Here is an 18,820-nt window from a genome sequence, read left to right as displayed (position 1 = left end):
ATAGCTAAAAGTACTTCTAGAATCCACAGCTCTGGGAGGGCTACCTTCACACTGGCAGCTCCTTACAATTACAGTCCCATAAAAACAGCTCAGTTGACTCCAAACTGGATTGAGTTTTGGGAAGATATCTGCCAGCAAAATCATGTAGATTTTCTTACCAAAGGGCTGAAAAATTAATAATGCCCTGAGGCAATATAAAAATATATGACCAAGCAGTGAAATTAATTCTCCTTTCCCCTCAAAATATAGCTTTTTTTTTTTTTTTGAGACGGAGTCTCACTGTCCCCCAGGCTGGAGTGCAGTGAAGTGATCTCAGCTCACTGCAACCTCAACCTCTTGGGTTCAAGCGATTCTCCTGCCTCAGCCTCCCAAGTAGCTGGGACTACAAGCATGTGCCACCATGCCCAGCTAATTTTTGTATTTTTTTTTTAGTAGAGGTGGGGTTTCACTATGTTGGCTAAGCTGGTCTTGAACTCCTGACCTCCAGTGATCCACCTGCCTTGGCCTCCCAAAGTGCTGGGATTACAGTCGTGAGCCACTGCTCCCAGCTAAAATGTAGCTTTTGAGTACAAATAGGAATAGTAAAAACACCCTAGTTCCCTTAACTTCTGTTTTTTGGGCATTTTTTTGACATCTTGCTCTTAAAAGGAAATGTTTATTTATAGAAAGCAGCCAGGCCAAGTGGCCTGGAGGAACAAGATCTTGGTAAATGGCTTATATTAGGTTAATGACTGTTAGAGGTGAAGTGATCTTTTTATCAGTATTGTTTGAGGAACTTCCTGGGACCCAAAATAATAATTTTGAAATTGGGATTGGGCACTTTGAGGAATGAGATAGAAGGTGTTTTCTAACCCTGGAAATGCGGTCACCTCTGACATTTGGAATGTGGTTCCCAGGTCTGTCCTGTCACTTTGAGACCAGTGTGCAAACCCCACTCATTCTTCTGTCTTCTAACCTGAACTGGGAAGACCAGGAACCTATTATTGTATGTAGATGTTAAGCTATCTTGGAATGTTTGAATGCAGCAAAACATACTCTTGCAGCAGAAGATCCACATGCTGCTTACTCTGTCTTCATTAAATTTCTTCCCTTTCACTAACCTTTGGCTAAAATGTTACTGTTTTATTCATCTTAGTATGCGTAGTATGGAGGGAAGACTAAACTATAATAAACAGTAACACTTTTCAATATAATCTATATGATATTATCCATATGAATATCCCAATAGGTTTTTGAGAGGTATTATTCTTACTTTTTTAAGATGAGGAAAATGAGCCCTAAGGTTAAGTGACTCCGGTTAAGGTCTTAAGTGTCAAATGTGGATTATCTTCAAATTCTGTTTTTTTAGGCTCAAAAATAATAATAGCTACAAAATATTGAGTGTATACAATTTTCCCAGAACTGTGCTAATCACCTCATTTATGTTACAGTTTTCACAGTGGTCCTGCAATATTATGATGCCCTTTCTTTAGATGAGGTGAACAAGGATGAGAGAGGTTAATGTGATCATTGTGCCTCTGTTTGAACCCAGATCTCTTATTACTCACATCCTGAGTTTTTCTAGTTTTTTTCTGCATTTTCAGAGTCTACTCATTCAAAATTTAGCTTCAGATACCAGCTCCTCTGTTAAAGCTTTTTTGCTCCCTCCCATTAGAAGCTGTGAGGGGGAATGCAAGTAGCAAGTGATTTGTAGTATTCTTACAAAGATGATGCAAATGATGATCTGGGGCTTATTAGAGCCCCACCTGATACCCAGATGACCTGGGGTTTATCTCTTACATACTGGGCTCTCAAGTACTGTTACAATCATGGCCCAGTTTGTTTTATACATAATGATTTGTGTATATACATTGATGTTTTCTTTTTCCTTGTACAGAAGTTTGTTGAAGATGGGGTTTCAGCTAATTATGTGCTTTGTAAACAGTAGCTGCTAAATATATTGTATTGAAAGAATCATCTGTCAGTAAATATTTTTTTTAAGCATGGGATCCTCTTTATTTTTCCTTTTACATCAGAAGTTGGTATCCTTAGCTATCCCGCAAGGAAGCTCAGTTCAATTCAGTAAATATTGGTTGTATTTTCTGTTCACATGACTTTTCTACCCTCAGGGATGTGGGGGTGTAGAGGGAGAGAATAAGGAACAGACAAAACTGAAAGATATATTCAGGCTTTCAGCAAATATGTACATTCAGAAGCTATTCATAGTTACCTTTGCAGAGATAAAGTATAGATGACAAACAGTAAATCAGCAATGCTGTTATCATCCAAGTTGAATCTGATATATAAAGGCATTTTAAAATAAAGGATCTTTTGTTTATAATAGAGTTGTAGCCAGATCCATAGTACTTTCTCTGGGCCATCTGTTGGAGCATGGAAACATATACTCATTATGTATACAGTAACCAGGCATAATGATGTTTAGAAAAATAGAATTACTTTTGTTACATTGCTTTTTCAAGCTGGTATTAAACTATGTTATGTGTAATTCCTTCTTGGTTACTGTAAGTAACTTTGCTAATAAGGAGCCAGAACATCTACGCAAATCCATTGTATTTTGATTAGTGTTTGATGTGGTTTTCATTGTAGTGAAGCATGTAGCAAAAGTTTATTTTCTGTGTTGTATTCCCTATATACATAATAGGCATATCTATGAAGTATTTATTTCCTGTAATGAAGGAAAAGGGGAATTTGTCCATATAATCCTTGTCTTGTTAGATCAGAAATTTAAAATACCTTGAGGTTGACTGAGTATGGGTACATTAAGAGTATTTGGTCCTATCTTGAGGCAAAGTATTCTTTGTTATCTCAGTTGGGCTGTTTGCTTCCTGCTTTGGGGGTGTGAAGGGGTCATGAAGCAATCTAGATGCTTTTATAATTTTATTTGTGAACTTTACAGGTATCCTGAGGGGTCTGGGGCTTATCTTTTGCATACTGGACTCTCAAGTACTGTAATATGTAATTATTAAAGTGAAGACCTATTATAAAATAAATGTGATTATGCTATAGATCAAACCATTTAGTCGAAATAAATTGTTACACCAAAAAGACACTTGCACTTGCATGTTTATTGCAGCACTATTCACAATAGCAAAGACATGGAATCAATTTCGGTGCCCATCAACAGTGAATTGGATAGGGAACATGTGGTACAGCTATATCCATAAAAAAAGAATGAAATTATGACCTTTGCAGCAACATGGATGCAGCTGGAGTCCATTATCCTAAGTGAATTAATCACTGGAACAGAAATCCAAATACCACATGTTCTCACTTGTAAGTGGGAACTAAACGTTGGGTACACATAGACATGAAGAAGGGAACAGTAGACACTGGGGACTCTGAAAGAGGGAAGGGAAGGGCGGAGGCAAGGGTTGAAAAACTACTAATTGGGTAACTGTGTTCACTATTTGGGTGACAGGTTCAGTTGAAGCCCAAACCTCAGCATCACATAATATGTTACAGCCATGTAACAAACGTGCACATTTGCTCTCTGAATATCAATAAAAAAGTATAGTTTATGCATATATAAAAACACATGACCTTATTTATAGATAACCTATAGATAATATCACATCCTTTCTGTACTTTTCCTGTCTCATGCGGAAAAGCCTGATTCACTCTGGGAATTTTATCATTTTGTCAGCATACTTTATTGTAAGTCTGTCAGGTTTTATGAAGATAGTAGAGAAGTTTCTTGGCTCTGTTCCATGAACAAAATGGGAATGTGTAAAGAAACCTTTACTTTCAGATTCAGAAGGCATGTGCATGGGAGCCTCTTCAGGTTAATTTATGACAAAACAACATGGAGTTTGAGGTGCTAACAGTATTTCTGAATGTTCTTTAATGGACTTGCTTTATGAAAGTATGAATGATGTCTTTTTATGTGCTTAGTTTCTAGGATGAAGTAGTTGACAGGGTTGTGTTCTTTGGTGTGTGCAGAAAACAGAAAACCCCTGTGCATTTTGAAGTTTAATGGTAGTCATCAACTGAAGAGTCTAGAGTTTGCAATTCTATCTCATCTAATTTGTGGTTGTCCTAAAATTTGTTTGTTTATTTATGTTTTTGAGACAGAGTCTTGCTGTGTTGCCCAGGCTGGAGTGCAGCAGCATTATCTCGGCTCACTGTAACCTCCGCTGCCTGGATTTCAGTGATTATCGTGCCTCAGACTCCCGAGTAACTGAGATTACAGGCACCTGCCACCACCCCGGGCTAATTTTGTACTTCTAGTAGAGACGGGGTTTCACCATGTTGGCCAGGCTGGTGAACTCCTGGGCTCCAGTGATCTGCCTGCCTTGGCCTCCCAAAGAGCTAGGATTACAGGCATGAGCTATCACACTTGTCCTGGTTGTCCTAAAGTTTAAAAGCTACCAAATTCTTCTTACCTCTACTTGATGGGTCTTTTTGCTCTTACTGTTCCCCAGCAGCCCACAGTGGATCTTCAGGGCAGACTCAGTACTCTTTGGATGCATAAAACTTAAACTTTTGATGATATATGCACATATTTGGATCTTTTCTGTGTGTGTTTTTATTTTTTATTTTTAAATTTTCTTTTTCTTCATGTACCATACAGGAAAACTTAATGGATTCTGTTTTCATTTAGCTTTTGCACTCAGCTGACTGCAGAATAGAGTCCTAATTAAAAGAATGCCAGTGATAGACTGGCTTATAAGTACTTAGTGACTTCATTCTTGCTCATCCTAATGGGTTATGACTTTTAACTTTTGAAATTATATAGCTTTTATTTTATTTTATTGTAATGTTTTTTGAGATGGAGTCTCGATCTGTCGCCCAGGCTGGAGTGCAGTGGCGAGATTTCACCTCACTGCAGTCTCCACCTCCCAGGTTCAAGCAGTTCTCCTGTCTTCAACCTCCCAAGTAGCTGGGACTACAGGCGCATACCATGATGCTCGGCTAATTTTGTATTTTTAGTAGAGGCAAGGTTTCACCATATTGGTCAGGCTGGTCTTGAACTCCTGACCTCAGTTGTCTACCTGCCTCAGCCTCCCAAAGTGCTGGGATTACAGGTGTGAACTGCCACACCTGGCCAGCCTTTATTTTTTATTTTTATTTTTGAGATGGAGTCTTGCTCTGTTGTCCAGGCTTGAGTGCAGTGGCGAGATCTGGGCTCACTGCAACCTCTACCTCCCGAGCTCACATGATTCTCCTGCCTCAGCCTCCTGAGTAGCTGGAATTATAGGCATGCACTACCATGCCCAGCCAATTTTTGTATTTTTAGTAGAGACAGGATTTTACCATGTTGGCCAGGCTGGTCTTGAACTCCAGACCTCAGGTGATTCTCTTGCCTCAGCCTCCCAAAGTGCTGGGATTCCAGGCGTGAGCCCCTGTGCCCGGTGAAATTATTAAAACATACATACACAGACACACACACACACAGACACACACACACACACAGGCACACACACACTTGCTTTGAAAGCTGAGAGACGTCTAAGCAGCAATTTTGTCCTTGCCCCCACTTCCATAGGTCCTTTTCTTAACATTTAATTACTGGATTACTATATTGGCCTCTTTGCTTGGACTCCCCAGATCCATTTGCTTTCCTTCACCCTTTTTTATGGAGGACTGTCGGATCAGTCTTTTAAAGATAAGTTTTATAATGTTACTACTTGTTGCCTATTGGATTAGGGCCCAAGGGGTGCTTTTTGTAGTCTCACTGGCAACTGGCTTTTTCACCCTCTTCTTACTGCTACTGTGTGTTGATGGCCAGTTTCCAGGTGGGCACCTGTTCCACTTGCTTTCACTTTTGCCTACCGTTCATTGTAGAAGGTCCTTTGCATCGTCTCGCTCCCTCTAAATCAGGGGTGTCCAGCCTTTTGATTTCCCTGGGCCACACATAAAATACACTAACACTAATGATAGCTGATGAATTAAGAAAAGAAAAAAAATTGCAAAAAATCTCATAATGTTTTAAGCAAGTTTATGAATTTGTGTGCGACCATTCACAGTAGTTCTAGGCTGCAGGTCGGACAAACTTGCTCTAAATTCTGTTCCCTTCTTTAAGATAGTTCTTGACCATCCTGTCCAAGGTTCATTTCTTCATTGGTGGTTGGCTACTCTTTCTTTCTTTATCTGTAATAGGTTGTGAATTTTAACAGTCTGTACTACATTATTAGGCAGTGTGCTTTTCTTAAAATTACTTGTAATTCTGTCCATTTGACTCTGGTTTTTCTTTTTAATCTTCTAAGTTCTTTCAAGGCAAAGAATGTCTTTTACTACTTTTTTTTTTGTTTTTTTCCCAATAGTGGCTAATGCAGGCTGTGCATTTTAGAGTATGTGCAAGTAGTACTTTGGACATCAGCAAATACTTCAAATACTGAAACTTATTTTTTCAATAGCTAGAAAAGCAATGTTGATTTTCCAGTTGTGGGAGAGAAAATCAGATTACCTCATCTTGGCCTATACTGGGTGATGTCTGTGATTTCATCCTTAGTGGTGAAAGTGTTATTTAAAGGCATTAAATACAGGTATTAACAGTGCTTATGGAAGGTGCTTGACAACTTGGGAACTTTAAAAAAAATCTGTTAATTTATATACTGCATAATTATAATTATGCAGCAGATTAAACTTTTCTTTTTTTAAAAGCAGTATTTTAGATTTCAGCCAAAAGAGGTATTTTGTTAAGACACCACCATGTCTATGGAAATCTGTTTTCAGTAGTAACCATTTGCCACAATAGGGTACAAATTTTAAGCAGTGTACATGTCAGATTATAATGATACCTAGTAGAGAAATATGAAAAAAAATTATTGCAGATGTTGATTCTTAGTTTTTTTGTGATTTGAATTAAATTAATGAGAACAAAAATATTTTAACTTTAAGAAATAATCTTTATGTACAAGTATTGAGTGATTAAAGTGAAAGCAGGAAGTATTCACTTTACTCTGCTTATATGTAAAGATTATTTTTAATATGAATATATACACATATATAAATGCAAAATGAGAATTTGGAAGATCATATTCCTTCACTGAAAGAGAAGGTGAAAACTTAAAAAATTATTTGTTTCTATATACTTATTTTTAATTAAAAAAACTGGCTTGTCTATCTACCCCTGCCCCCATCCCTCCCCTGCACTTCATTCAATTAAAAAAAAAAAAGAAAGCTGGCTTGTCTTGGAACACTGAACATTTTTAATATTCCTTATTTAAGCTACAATTTTCAAAATGAGTTGGAAGTTTATTACAGGTTGAGTATCCCTTATCCATTGGAATTTTTTGATTTTTGGAATATTTGCATTATAATTACTAGCTGAACAGCCCAATCCAGAAACATGAAATCTGAAATGCTTTAGTGAGCATTTCCTTTGACTGTCACATTGGCACTCAAAATGTTTTGGGCTTTAGACCATTTCAAATTTTGCATTTTTTTTAGATTAGGGATCCTAAGCCTGTATCAGCTTGCTTAAAAATATTTGAAACTGGCCAGGTGTGGTGGCTCACGCCTGTAATTACAGCACTTTGGGAGGGTGATGTGGGCAGATCACAAGGTCAGGAATTCAAGACCAGCTTGGCTAACATAGTGAAACCCTGTCTCTACTAAAAATACAAAAAATTATCCAGGCCTGGTGGCGAGTGCCTGTGATCCCAGCTACTCAGGAGGCTGAGGCAAGAGAATTGCTTGAACCTGGGGGGCAGAGGTTGTGGTGAGCTGAGATCTTGCCATTGTACTCCAGCCTAGGCAACAAGAGTAAAACTCCGTTTCAAGAAAAAAAAAAAAAAAAGAAATTATGTCGAAGTGAAATGTATCTGCTTAAGAGGATATGCCTTATTTATTTGCAGTGAATTTCAGACTTCCATTATCTGTTTTTATTTATTAGAAAATTAGTTGAAAATCATAACAAAAATATATTTTTAAACAAGTCATCCACAATCCCAGCACACAAAAAACACCCTTCTGCTGTTATTTTTCTTTCCAGTCTTGATCCAAAAGGGAAGAATGCACGAGAAGCAGTCTCCACATGTACAGTATTGTATTTTACTTTTAAAATTTAATGTTGTATCGATATGGCCTGTGGTTTAAAAAAAAATTAATGTTATTTTATAAATGTTACATGTAGCTATTATGGCTATTTTTGGTGAGCTTACATTGTTGTACCACAACTTGTTTGTTTGCTTGCTTATTTATTTATTTAAAGAGACAGGGTCTCTCTATGTTGCACAGGCTGGTCTTGAATACCTGGCCTCAAGTGATCTTCTGCCTACCAGTATGCTGGGATTACAGGTGTGGGCCACTGCACCAGGCCCACACCTAATTAATTTATTGTTGCATATTTAGTTTGCAGTTTGCCTTCAACTTTATTTTTTCAGACAGAGTCTTGCTGTGTTGCCCAGGAATGCAGTGGTGCAGTCTCGGCTCATTGTAACCTCTGCCTCCTGGGTTCAAGCGATTCTGCTGCCTCAGCCTCCTGAGTAGCTGAGATTACAGGCACCCGCCACTATGCCTGGCTGATTTTTGTATTTTTAATAGTGATGGGGTTTCACCATGTCTAGGCTGGTCTCGAACTTCTGGCCTCAAGCAATCTGCCTGCCTCAGCCCCCGCAAAGTGCTGGGGTTACAGGCGAGAGCCACCACCCGGCCTGCTTTCAACTTTCTTATTCTTATTTTTAATTTTAATTTTTAAAAATAGAGATGAGGAGTCTCTCCAGTTGCCCAGGCTGGTCTTGAACTCCTCAAGTGACCCTCCCACCTTGGCCTTCTAAAGTACTGGGATTACAGGCATGAGCCGCTGCATCCAGCCTCGACTTTTTTATTCTTACAAACACTTTGTAGTGTTTTTTGAGCCTGGATCTTGCTCTGTCGCCCAGGCTGGAGTGCAGTGGTGCAGTCATGGCTCACTGCAGCCTTGATCTCCTGAGCTCAGGTGATCCTCCCACCTCAGTCAGTCTCCTGAATAGCTAGGACCACAGGCATGTGCCACCATACATGGCTTATTTTTTTTTTGAGTTTTGGTAGAGATGGAGTCTCACTGTGTTGCCCAGGCTGATCTTGAACTCCTGGACTCAAGCTATCCTCCTGCTGCCTCAGCCTCCCAAAGTGCTGGAAATACAGCAGTGAGCCACTGCACCTGGCTGTGACTCTTGATACGTATGTATTTTCTGAGGCCCTTCCAAAAGAATTATGCTAACCAGTAATGGATGAACTTGGCTTTTTTTTGAAGATACATTTTAATAAGTTAATGCTTTAAATAAAGCTTTAGTGTAACTTAATGTCAGTATAGTTCTTAGTATTTATGAAAGCACTTCATATACTATCTCACTTGATTTTACAACAACTGTCTGTGGTATGGAGAAACTAAGTTGTGAAAAATAGAAAATTTTTACAAGTCAGACTACCACATGTGATTATCAGTGGTTACCAGTCACACTTCTTCATTTCAGTTAGTTCTGAAAAATCCTTTCTCTGAGTTGATGTCAGCTTCTCTTAATGTACTGAGAGTGTGGTAAGATAAATACTAAGAAATTAATAATTGTTTTGGTTGTTGCTATCTTACCAGCTAGTTAACTATCAAGCATTTGTCTCATGCATTGGCTACATTCAAATGAAACTAAGCTTATGTTGTAAGTTTGAGTTGCTAGATAATAACACGATCAAACCTGATCATGTTTGCAAGGTTGTAACATCCATATTAGTTATATTCCTTAAGATGCTCAGTTTCTGTTCTGAAAGATGCTCTGTGCAGCCTCTGTGTGCTCTGTGTATTTGAGTGTATAAGCAGTTACCTAATATTTTATTCCTTTTGAGTACAGAGGAGTTGCTGGAGAGCCCATTTACTGTTGAGATCATCAGTAAACCTCATTGTTAAATCCCTATTCAAATATTAGTGGTGGTATGGTCAAAAAATGCAGGCAATAATTGTCTTGCCTCTTTGCAGTTCCTGAAAAGCCATAATCATGGTTCTTGTAGTGTTGTTTTGTTGGGGCAGTTAATGTAATGAGATTTGGACTGACATGGCCTGGGTGAGGCCACGATTACTCTGTCTTATAGTTTCTTATAGTTAAGTACATAGGAGCATGTCATTGACAAAGCGTTAGTATTGTGATGTCTGTTGGCTGCTACTTTGCTCTTTCAAAGAAGGATAGTAGCTGACTTTTTGGTTACTGTTTCAGCATTGTATTATGTCGTTACATGTGTTATCTCTTTCATTGTACACAATAGGTCATATTGTAGGTGAGAAAACTAAGGCAGAAGAGGATAAAATTCACATAGCTGGAATTTAAAACTAGTTTAAAATAAAGGGATTTCAGAGCATTTATGGGTCTTTATCATTGTTTTAAAATAAGAAGCCTAGCGTTTCTTGATATTCTCCACTTTTTATTGTCTTAACGTGTTTTAAGGGTTCCTCTTGGTAGAGGTTTATGACATTGATTGTTAAGTGTGGCTTTGTGTATTGTCCTTTTTTTGTTAGATGGAAAGGAAAAAAGGTATTTCCAGACAAAATTTACGTTTCTCAAGTGGCTAAAATTGCTTGTAAACCAGTGCTTGACTTCTATTTTGTATTCCAGAAGCCTCATGAATAAGCTTACTGAGTTTTTTTTTTTTTTTTTTTTTACTTTTTGTAAGTTATTTTCTTTTATAAACTTATGATTCAGGATGGGATAAATAGTGTACGTGTATGTGTTTTTCCCAGAGATTTGAGAGCAGACACTATTGGTGGGGCAGTTAGGAATCCCACTTAATGTGACACTACAAGGAAGAGTACAAGGTCTATTTATTGTATTGCTGGGGATGATAGGACTCCCCAAGTCTTGGTTCTCCATTCCTAGATTTTGAAATGGACTTTCATTACTAATTCAGATGATTGGGTTATGATATTGACCCCACACTAACCAGGACAACAAGAGACTAATTATGAAAACCAAAATGCAGTCTACTGATTTTTTTTTTTTAAGGAGCAAAAGCAACTCTTAGATGGAGAAGGATAGTTGTGTTTGGTGATTAGCATGGTTGGCTACACGAGGAAGCCAGTTCCTCTAAGAAGGTAGCTTGGTAAGCAGAGTTGGAGCCAGGGAGATTACTTGGGTGTTTTTAGTGTCTAATGTAACTAAGCTTCTATCTAACCAGATGCATTAATTGCTTTGATAAGGATAGGCTTCTTTGTGCATCGGGTGCCCTGCCCTTAAATGTGTCAACTGGATAATACTGGCTACATCTGACTCCGTGGGGCTCCTTTGCTTTTGTTGGACCAGTTCCTAATTCCTGTTATCTTCTTTTGGAATTGTCAAATCGTTTAATCCTCTTACTGCCAAATCATTCTTTAAAACAAACTTTGTGCATCTCTTCTGTGATCTGTTGCTTTTCGCCTTGTCAAAAAAACCAGTCTATGTTTCCAAATTCTTGATGGGGGGTGGATAGGAACTATTTTTTCATAGGCTGGATGCATTTACATTTTTGGTGATTATGTGTTATGTGAAGATTTGATAACTGCTGGTATTTATGTCAGTGGGTTGGCAAACCAGGATATTTTAGCCAATGCTGTGGATGCTGTTACCTCCAGAGGGATTATTGTTGAATTTGAAATTGTACTTGGATAACACATTATCACTTGGTTTTATAATTCAGTAGTTTCTAAGTCCTTTTAATATGATCAGATTTGAACAGTTAGGTATTTTTGAATACAAGAATTGCTGTTAATTGTCAGTAGGCTCAACATGTCTAAATTGATTAATTTTGCCGAGTTAAAACCAGCCTTTTTTTAATACAGAGGGCTATAAGACAGATTTGGGGAAAACATGCAATGGAACAGAGGTAATTACTTTTTTCCAAATTCAAAAAGATTTTGCTTTCATCACTTATATTTAAATATTAGAAATGGAACAAGAAGTGTTTTTTGAAACCAAACTCCTAAAGAAGTGTTTCAAATATACAAAAAACACTTCCACATATTCACAGCAGTGTTAGTTATTGCTGCTTAACAGATCACTCTAAAATTTAGTAGCTTAAAACAACAGAGGGTGTGTGTGTGTTCTGTGTGTTAAGAGATAGGGTCTCACTCTGTTGCCCAGGCAGGAACAACTGTGTGTGTGTGTGGCAGGAGTGTAGTAGTGTAATCATAGCTCACTGCAGCTTCAAACTTCTGGTCTCATGCATTCCTCCCACCTCAACCTTCTAAGTAGCTGGGACTACATGTGTGTGCCACCAGTGCTGACTAATTTTTAAAAAGTCTTTGTGAAGCTAAAGTCTTGCTGTGTTTGTTGCTGAGGCTGGTCTTGGACTCCAGGCCTCAGCCTTGCAAAGTACTGGGATTACACGTATAAGGCACCATGCCCTGCCTAAAACAAGACAGTTGTTTAAGCCTCACAGTCTCTATAAGTCAGGAACCCATGCGTGGCTTTGCTAAGTCATCTGCTTCAGGGTCCTTCATAAACTGCAGTCATGATTTCAACTGTGGCTACATGTGTCTCAAAGCTTGATTGGGGAAAGGTCTGTTTCCAAGCTCACTCTTGTGGTTGATGTCAGGATCCATTCCTCATAGGTTGTTGGACTGAGGACCTCAGTTCTTAATTGGGTGTAAATGATTCAGGGCAGAGGCAGAGTTCAGTGGGAAGCTGGGGAGCAATAGCTTTGTATGTGTAGCTGTTGTCCAGAGATGTCTCTCTCTTGGCTTCATGTAGCCTCTCTATAGGGCAGCTCATAACATAGCAGCAGTCATCATCAGCGTAAGCAATCAGGGCAATAGATAGAAGAGGACAAGCAAGATGGAAATCACAGCTTTTTAACATCTTGAAAGTAACATCCCATGACTTGCCTTACGTTATTTCTTAGAGGCATGTTATAGGTCTAGCCCACAGTCAGGGGAAGGGGATTACATTAGGGCATGAATACTTGTAAGTGAAGATCATTAAGAGTCATTTCAGATGCTGCTAACTGAGCAGTTGAGCGTATATGCATGTATTTTGGAGGAAAGGGAGAAAGACTAAGTAGATCCAGAGACTTAAGAGCTTTGCTAATTTTGCTTCTGTCTTTGCCCAAGCACCTTGGTTTAGTTTTTTGCTTTCTTCTTTCTTTTCCGTAGTGGCAAAAACTGCGATTACTTTTGCACCAACCTGATAGCACTTTGCTTCATGTTTGCCTTATTGTTGTTTCCTTTTGAGAGAATTTACTCAGAAAATAGGCTTGCTTATGCGTTCACCTGCTTTTCACATTATGAAAACCTGGTACACTATCATGAAAGGTGACAGGATCCCAGAACTGAGTTTTGAAGCTTTGAGCTGAAAGGCTGCTGCTTTCTCTAAGCAATTTTACAAATTATGGACAAGACTATATTTGCGTATGGAGGCTGGTACTTGTGCAAACTATTCCTTGAGGGTTTTTTTTTTTTGGATACAGAGTCTCACTTGACTCTGTCACCCAGCATGGAGTGTGGTGGCATGATCTCGGCTCACTGCAACCTCTGCCTTCCTGGTTCAAGTGATTCTTGTGCCTTAGCCTCCTGAGTACCTGGGACTACAGGTGTGCACCACCACACCCAGCTAATTTTTGTGCTTTTTAGTAGAGACAGGATGTCACCATGTTGGCCAGGCTAGTCTCGAACTCCTGACCTCAGGTGATCCGCCTGCCTCGGCCTCCCAAAGTGCTGGGATTACAGGATTGAACCACCACATGGGACCTTCTTCCTTGAGTTTATTTAAAACTCAAGATTTACAAGTTTTTGTAAAGAATGAACTCTTAATTTAAAAATTTAAAGGACAAGAATGATTTTGATCACCTTGGCGCTCTTTGCACTATTATGTGGAGCATGAAACAAGTGAGGCCCTCCTTGTGGTGACATTCTTTCTTCTGGAATACAAAAGAGTAGTTGTTCTTGCTTTCCACAAAGTACAAGAGAAAAAAATCAGAGTTTTAGTTGGAGAAAGGGTACAACCAATGGGGAAAGAAATTTTATTTGTAATCTTCAGACAGGAGATTTTTGAGACCAAAAGGAGAAAAATAAGTTTAAAAATAATTCTTGAATTGTCCTCTGCATAGTTTACATTAATTTTCAGTATCCCCTCTGTGACCTGATTTGACAGCTATTTTGCCTAGATGTGATGTTTTTTGAATAAATTTATTGAGAACCTATTGTGCTAGGCACTCATCAACAATATTTCTAATCATCACAGCAACTTGAACGATATTTCCTTCATCAATAAAAAAAGAATAAGGCCCAGGGCAGTTCAGTAAGATTTCTTAGGGCACTTCAAAGTTGTCCAGTTCAGTGCTTCCTGACCCTCATGCTTAGCTTTGATCTGGGATTTTTCCCATATTACCCTGATCCCTGCCCTCCCGCAAGTACCCTTAAGGTAGCAAGCAATATACCAGGAAGACTGCTACTTATAGCTGTTCATCTTCAAGGAACCTTGGGTATCTGTGCAATTAAATGCCAGACCAAAATGTGTTTTTGTCCTGATCTTGTTTAATTAGTAAATAATATATTAGGTCCTGAAGAGCAAAGTGTATGGGAAACTGCTTTGGTTCAGGCAGTAACCTATGTCCCTGAGACAGATTATAGAACCTCTTACAGGTAGATGAAAATTATGCCGACTGACCCAGAAATTAGATTTGGGAAGTGGAGATTTATTTTAGTGAGATCAGAGTACAAATATTTTTCCATTATTATTGGGTTATGGGTTAAATGGGAATGTTAAACCTTTATTGTTAAGGAGAGGAAATGTTTTATGCTTTCTGGTTTTTTATTGTGTTCCTCTGAGAAATTCAACTCTCCAGATATTTTTGTGCTAAAAAATGGTGGTTAAATACTATCTCAGACTTCTTAGTTTCCTGTGTAATAGCAGTTGAAAACATGATGAGAGGAAATAAGCAGAGGCATTTTAGTGAGTAAAGCTGATGACCAGAACCAAGAATGATAGAGTTCTGTGGAATTTTACTTCGTAAGCCTGGTCACTAGTGCTTTGATCTTGTGCAAAACTGTACTGTGTCTTGCTTGAAGGGTACTTTGCATTTTTTTACTGAAGCTAGTATAAACTTCTCATGTTGGCTTAGGGCCAGTGATCCCTGTTTTCTCTGAAGCATGGAATGATTTGTGAAGTTATAATGGTATTACCAAGTATTGTTAAAAAAATTAATGGAGGTTAGGGGATTTTTTTTCCCTTTCAGTACTGAAGGAATAGCTTTTCTGTCCTTTCAAAATCTTGGAATAGGTTAAAGTTGTGGTTGGGAAGTGTTTTGGTTAATGGAATCTCTGTGTATAAAAGAAGTGAGTTTTGCCTCTGGCATTCCATAGCTGAGGTTCATAGCTAGGTTCATGCTCCAGCTTGAGTAACTTTGGTAGTTCGTACACATATAGAGAGAAGTGTTTTAGTATTTGTAGATATTCTTTTTCAGTAAGAGTCCACTTAGCAGTTAGCTAATGGGGTCATTATTAGTTCCCTTCCCTCCTCCTTAAAAATCTTGACATGGGTTAAGTGAATAATTCTAGATTTAAGTTGAGCTTCTATTGGATAGTTAGATCAGTGTCCCCATCCCCACCCCCTGCCTTGCCTTAGGCCTCTCTGTGACTTTTACCAAATATATAGTAGTTCTCTGACCACAGTTGTGTAGTCAGAACACTTTAATTAAAGACCTTCAGGGCACGTGAGCATCTTCAGTACCCTTGTCTAAAAGAAAGTGTTGACTGCTGTACTTTCATCCTTTATGAATTCTTTAAAAGCATCTATTATTTTTAATTTGCAGCAGCTCTTGCCAGGTAAAAAGTTTTGGGAAACAGATGAATCCAGCAAAGATGGACCAAAAGGAATATTCCTGGGTGATCAATGGCGAGACAGTGCCTGGGGAACATCAGGTAATCTAGATCTAGCATCTGTACTGTGATTTATGCCTGTCTTAGAGCTCCTTTCCTCAGCAATTGGCAAGTCATGAATTTTACATCAGTGACATAAGCATGTCAAGCAGTGTCCTCTCCTGTAGTGTAATTGCCATTAAGGAGCTTTATATGATGTAATTTATTAAAACATAATTAACACACAATCAAATCTTCAATATTTTCTGAAGTGCTAGCCACAGGGGAAAATGGTCTTATTTGAAATGACCATAATTTCAGCTATAATGTTTTGTTCTGTACTGCTGTCAGCATACTTGGAATTAGAAAATCCACACCTGCCATTTGAAGTTCATGTTTCTTTTTTCCCCGTGCCCTTGTGTACTGTGTATAGCATGATCTATCTTTAAACGTGACTGGGACCAAATCAAGGCACTGGGCATGGACATTATTCTGGCAGACTACCCCTGAAGAAGGATGGGGAGAACTTACAGAGGCAGACACACTGACAGCAGAAAAAGTGACAGGTGATAGGGAGGAAGGAGACAGAAAACCCAAAAGCCAGTGTGGTATGTTACAGCACAGTGTAAGCATGGAACCTCATGATGACAGTGAATTATCAGAAAAGAAAAAATTATATTGTTGTTTTTAAAAAGGGCAGTAATATTGTATTTTGTTTTAGTAATACTATCAATAAAATAGATTAAAAAGAAATCTTTTTACTTATAAAGGGGTAAACATTTTATCCACTCAGCTAGACAAACCAGATAAGCTAGATAAACGGTTGTATTCTTCTGCTATCCTGGATAAATGAGGGGTGTGTTCCATTTCCTTAGCTTATGTTGAATATCATACAGTGAAAGACACAATAGGAGGTTTTGGCTCAACTGACCATGGCAAGTTTCCTGATTCCATTGGTTTATCCATGAGACATCACTCATAATTTGTTTGAGCCTCTGGCTGCACTGTATCATGCTTGTGTATCTTTTTTGTAGATCATTCAGTTTCCCAGCCAATCATGGTGCAGAGAAGACCTGGTCAGAGTTTCCATGTGAACAGTGAGGTCAATTCTGTACTGTCCCCACGATCGGAGAGTGGGGGACTAGGCGTTAGCATGGTGGAATATGTGTTGAGCTCATCCCCGGGCGATTCCTGTCTAAGAAAAGGAGGATTTGTAAGTTGGCTTGAGGAACTTGTTCCTATCTCTCTCTCTCTCTCTCTCTTCCTCTCTATCTCTATCTTTTTTACCCTAAAGCAAAACATGCCTGTTTAGTTTCCTTCACAGCACTAATTACAGGGTATTTTCAAACATGTTCGTTGTAAATAGAACTCAGCAAACATACCAGGAGATGTAAACTAAACTTTTAAAAACTAAAGTAATAATGTTTTGGGCGGACACATTGATAGTAATGTGAGATAAGAACTGAAATCTAGATCGAAGTTCATTGGTCTATCAGAAAACACCATTTTTACTTTAAAATAAAAACAAAAGGGGGTTGGGAAGGAATTAAAAAAAGACAGCTGATGCTGGGATGTTAACAGGGAATTCCAGATTTGAGATCAGTGATTTGCCAGTATTCGAGAAACCTTAATATGGATCAGATTATAGGGCCATTCTTGTTTTGTTAGCTGTGATTTAATTATAGAATCCTCTTCAACCCTCCTTGAACAGCTTTATTTCTGACACCTGGCCTGTCAAGAAATTAGGGATTCTGTTAATTCTTTCTTCTGGATTTTTTGGATTCATTGTCACTGACCTCGCTGATGCTAAATTGTAGTCAGATAAGTCTCTGTGTCTATAGCCTCTTTCAAGTTGTTAGAATTTTTCCATAAGCATCTGTGACAACCTTTCTCAAAATGATTTCTTTCTTTATCATTAACTTTCTGGATCAAGAAGTCTTAAGATGATGTATTTCCATTTGAGTCTTCCTCATTTTTTATTCTATGACTGTTGTCATATTCCAAGTCACAGATAGGAAGGCCATGAAAGGTGCATGAATCTATCTTCCCTCCCTTTCTCTTGTCTAGCTTGTTTTGTTATTTTTCAAAGCCATTTCTCCCTGAAGTCATTTTGTGCTAATACTACCTGGTAGCAGTCTTAAAATTTAAGAGATTTTAATATAACTTGTGGGAGAGAAGGTTCTTTCCCACAAAGTATATTAATAATTATAACTATTTTTCTTTAATAGCATTTGTTGCTCAGTATTTCTTAGTGTCATACATCTTTTACTGGGTATCAGAGGCTTGGTCCCGTTTTCCCTATTCCAGGTTAAATTTTGTTAGAGTAACAGTAGTTTATTTTTGATGCAGCTTCCTCAAGTGTCAAGTACAGTTCTTAAGTACTAGCTATTCTAAAGCTGACCTGATTGCTTTGGGGTGTTTTGACCCTGTAGAGACCTAGGCCAGGTTTAGTAGCTTGTGAATCAGATAGGAGATGGCTTCTTTTATTTGAACCTTCCCAAGGGGCTGCTTGGGAAGAACAAGATCTACCCTTTGGATGTGAGGAATGGGCTCAGGCTAAGTGATCATTTGCCTATTATCTCATGGGAAGAATGAAGTTACTTCTCCTTTTTCACCCTATCCCCAGCTCACCCCTTTTTTTGTCTTCACTCTTTCCTCATCTTATGAGCACAGATTCCTCAGCAGAAATTAGTGTTGTGCCTCAGTAGGTTGCTAGTGTGGTGAACTGGAACCTGTGACTCTAGCTGTGAATTCTCTGTCATGTGTGTGATCAGTTTTTAATTCTTGGGCACTAACCAGGAGGCATATGCCTGCATTACTGTGAAGCTTGTAGGAAGTGGAAAAATAGTTGGAATTAGGAGAAAGATACATGGTGGGATTGAATCACTTTGCCCCTTATTTTTCTCTCTTTTTATTTTCTCTTTTTTAATCGTCTCGTTAGACAGTTATTTTGATGACAAAAGCTGTATCATTTGGATTTACTATCTTAGTTGTCCTGGGAAACTGATGATTTACCTCTTTTACAAAAGAGTTGTGACTAGAGGAGGGTAAGACCTCAGACTAGATTGATGGGGTCAGGAGATG

General features: G+C 38.5%; 1 protein-coding gene across 17 annotated transcripts in view; it reads left to right on the top strand.

The window, feature by feature from the left end:
- PUM1 (pumilio RNA binding family member 1) overlaps positions 1-18,820 on the top strand; it is a 138,849-nt gene that overhangs the window by 45,927 nt on the left and 74,102 nt on the right. For 10 of the 17 annotated variants that reach the window (XM_012439865.2, XM_012439858.2, XM_021668450.2 and 7 more), the window contains exons 4-5: positions 15,691-15,799; positions 16,771-16,949. The exons of 5 other annotated variants lie outside the window; for them this stretch is intronic. In XM_012439865.2, the coding sequence (XP_012295288.2) occupies positions 15,691-15,799; positions 16,771-16,949 (288 nt within the window). The remainder of the gene's footprint in view (positions 1-15,690; positions 15,800-16,770; positions 16,950-18,820) is intronic. 2 more of the 17 variants (XM_012439856.2, XM_064363593.1) reach the window with 1 other exon arrangement.

The sequence above is a fragment of the Aotus nancymaae genome, unplaced genomic scaffold, assembly GCF_030222135.1.
Source record: "Aotus nancymaae isolate 86718 unplaced genomic scaffold, 86718_ANA_hifiasm-v0.15.2.pri h1tg000053l, whole genome shotgun sequence".
In the NCBI taxonomy this organism is placed as follows: domain Eukaryota; kingdom Metazoa; phylum Chordata; class Mammalia; order Primates; family Aotidae; genus Aotus; species Aotus nancymaae.
This window is presented reverse-complemented; position numbering and strand designations above follow the sequence as displayed.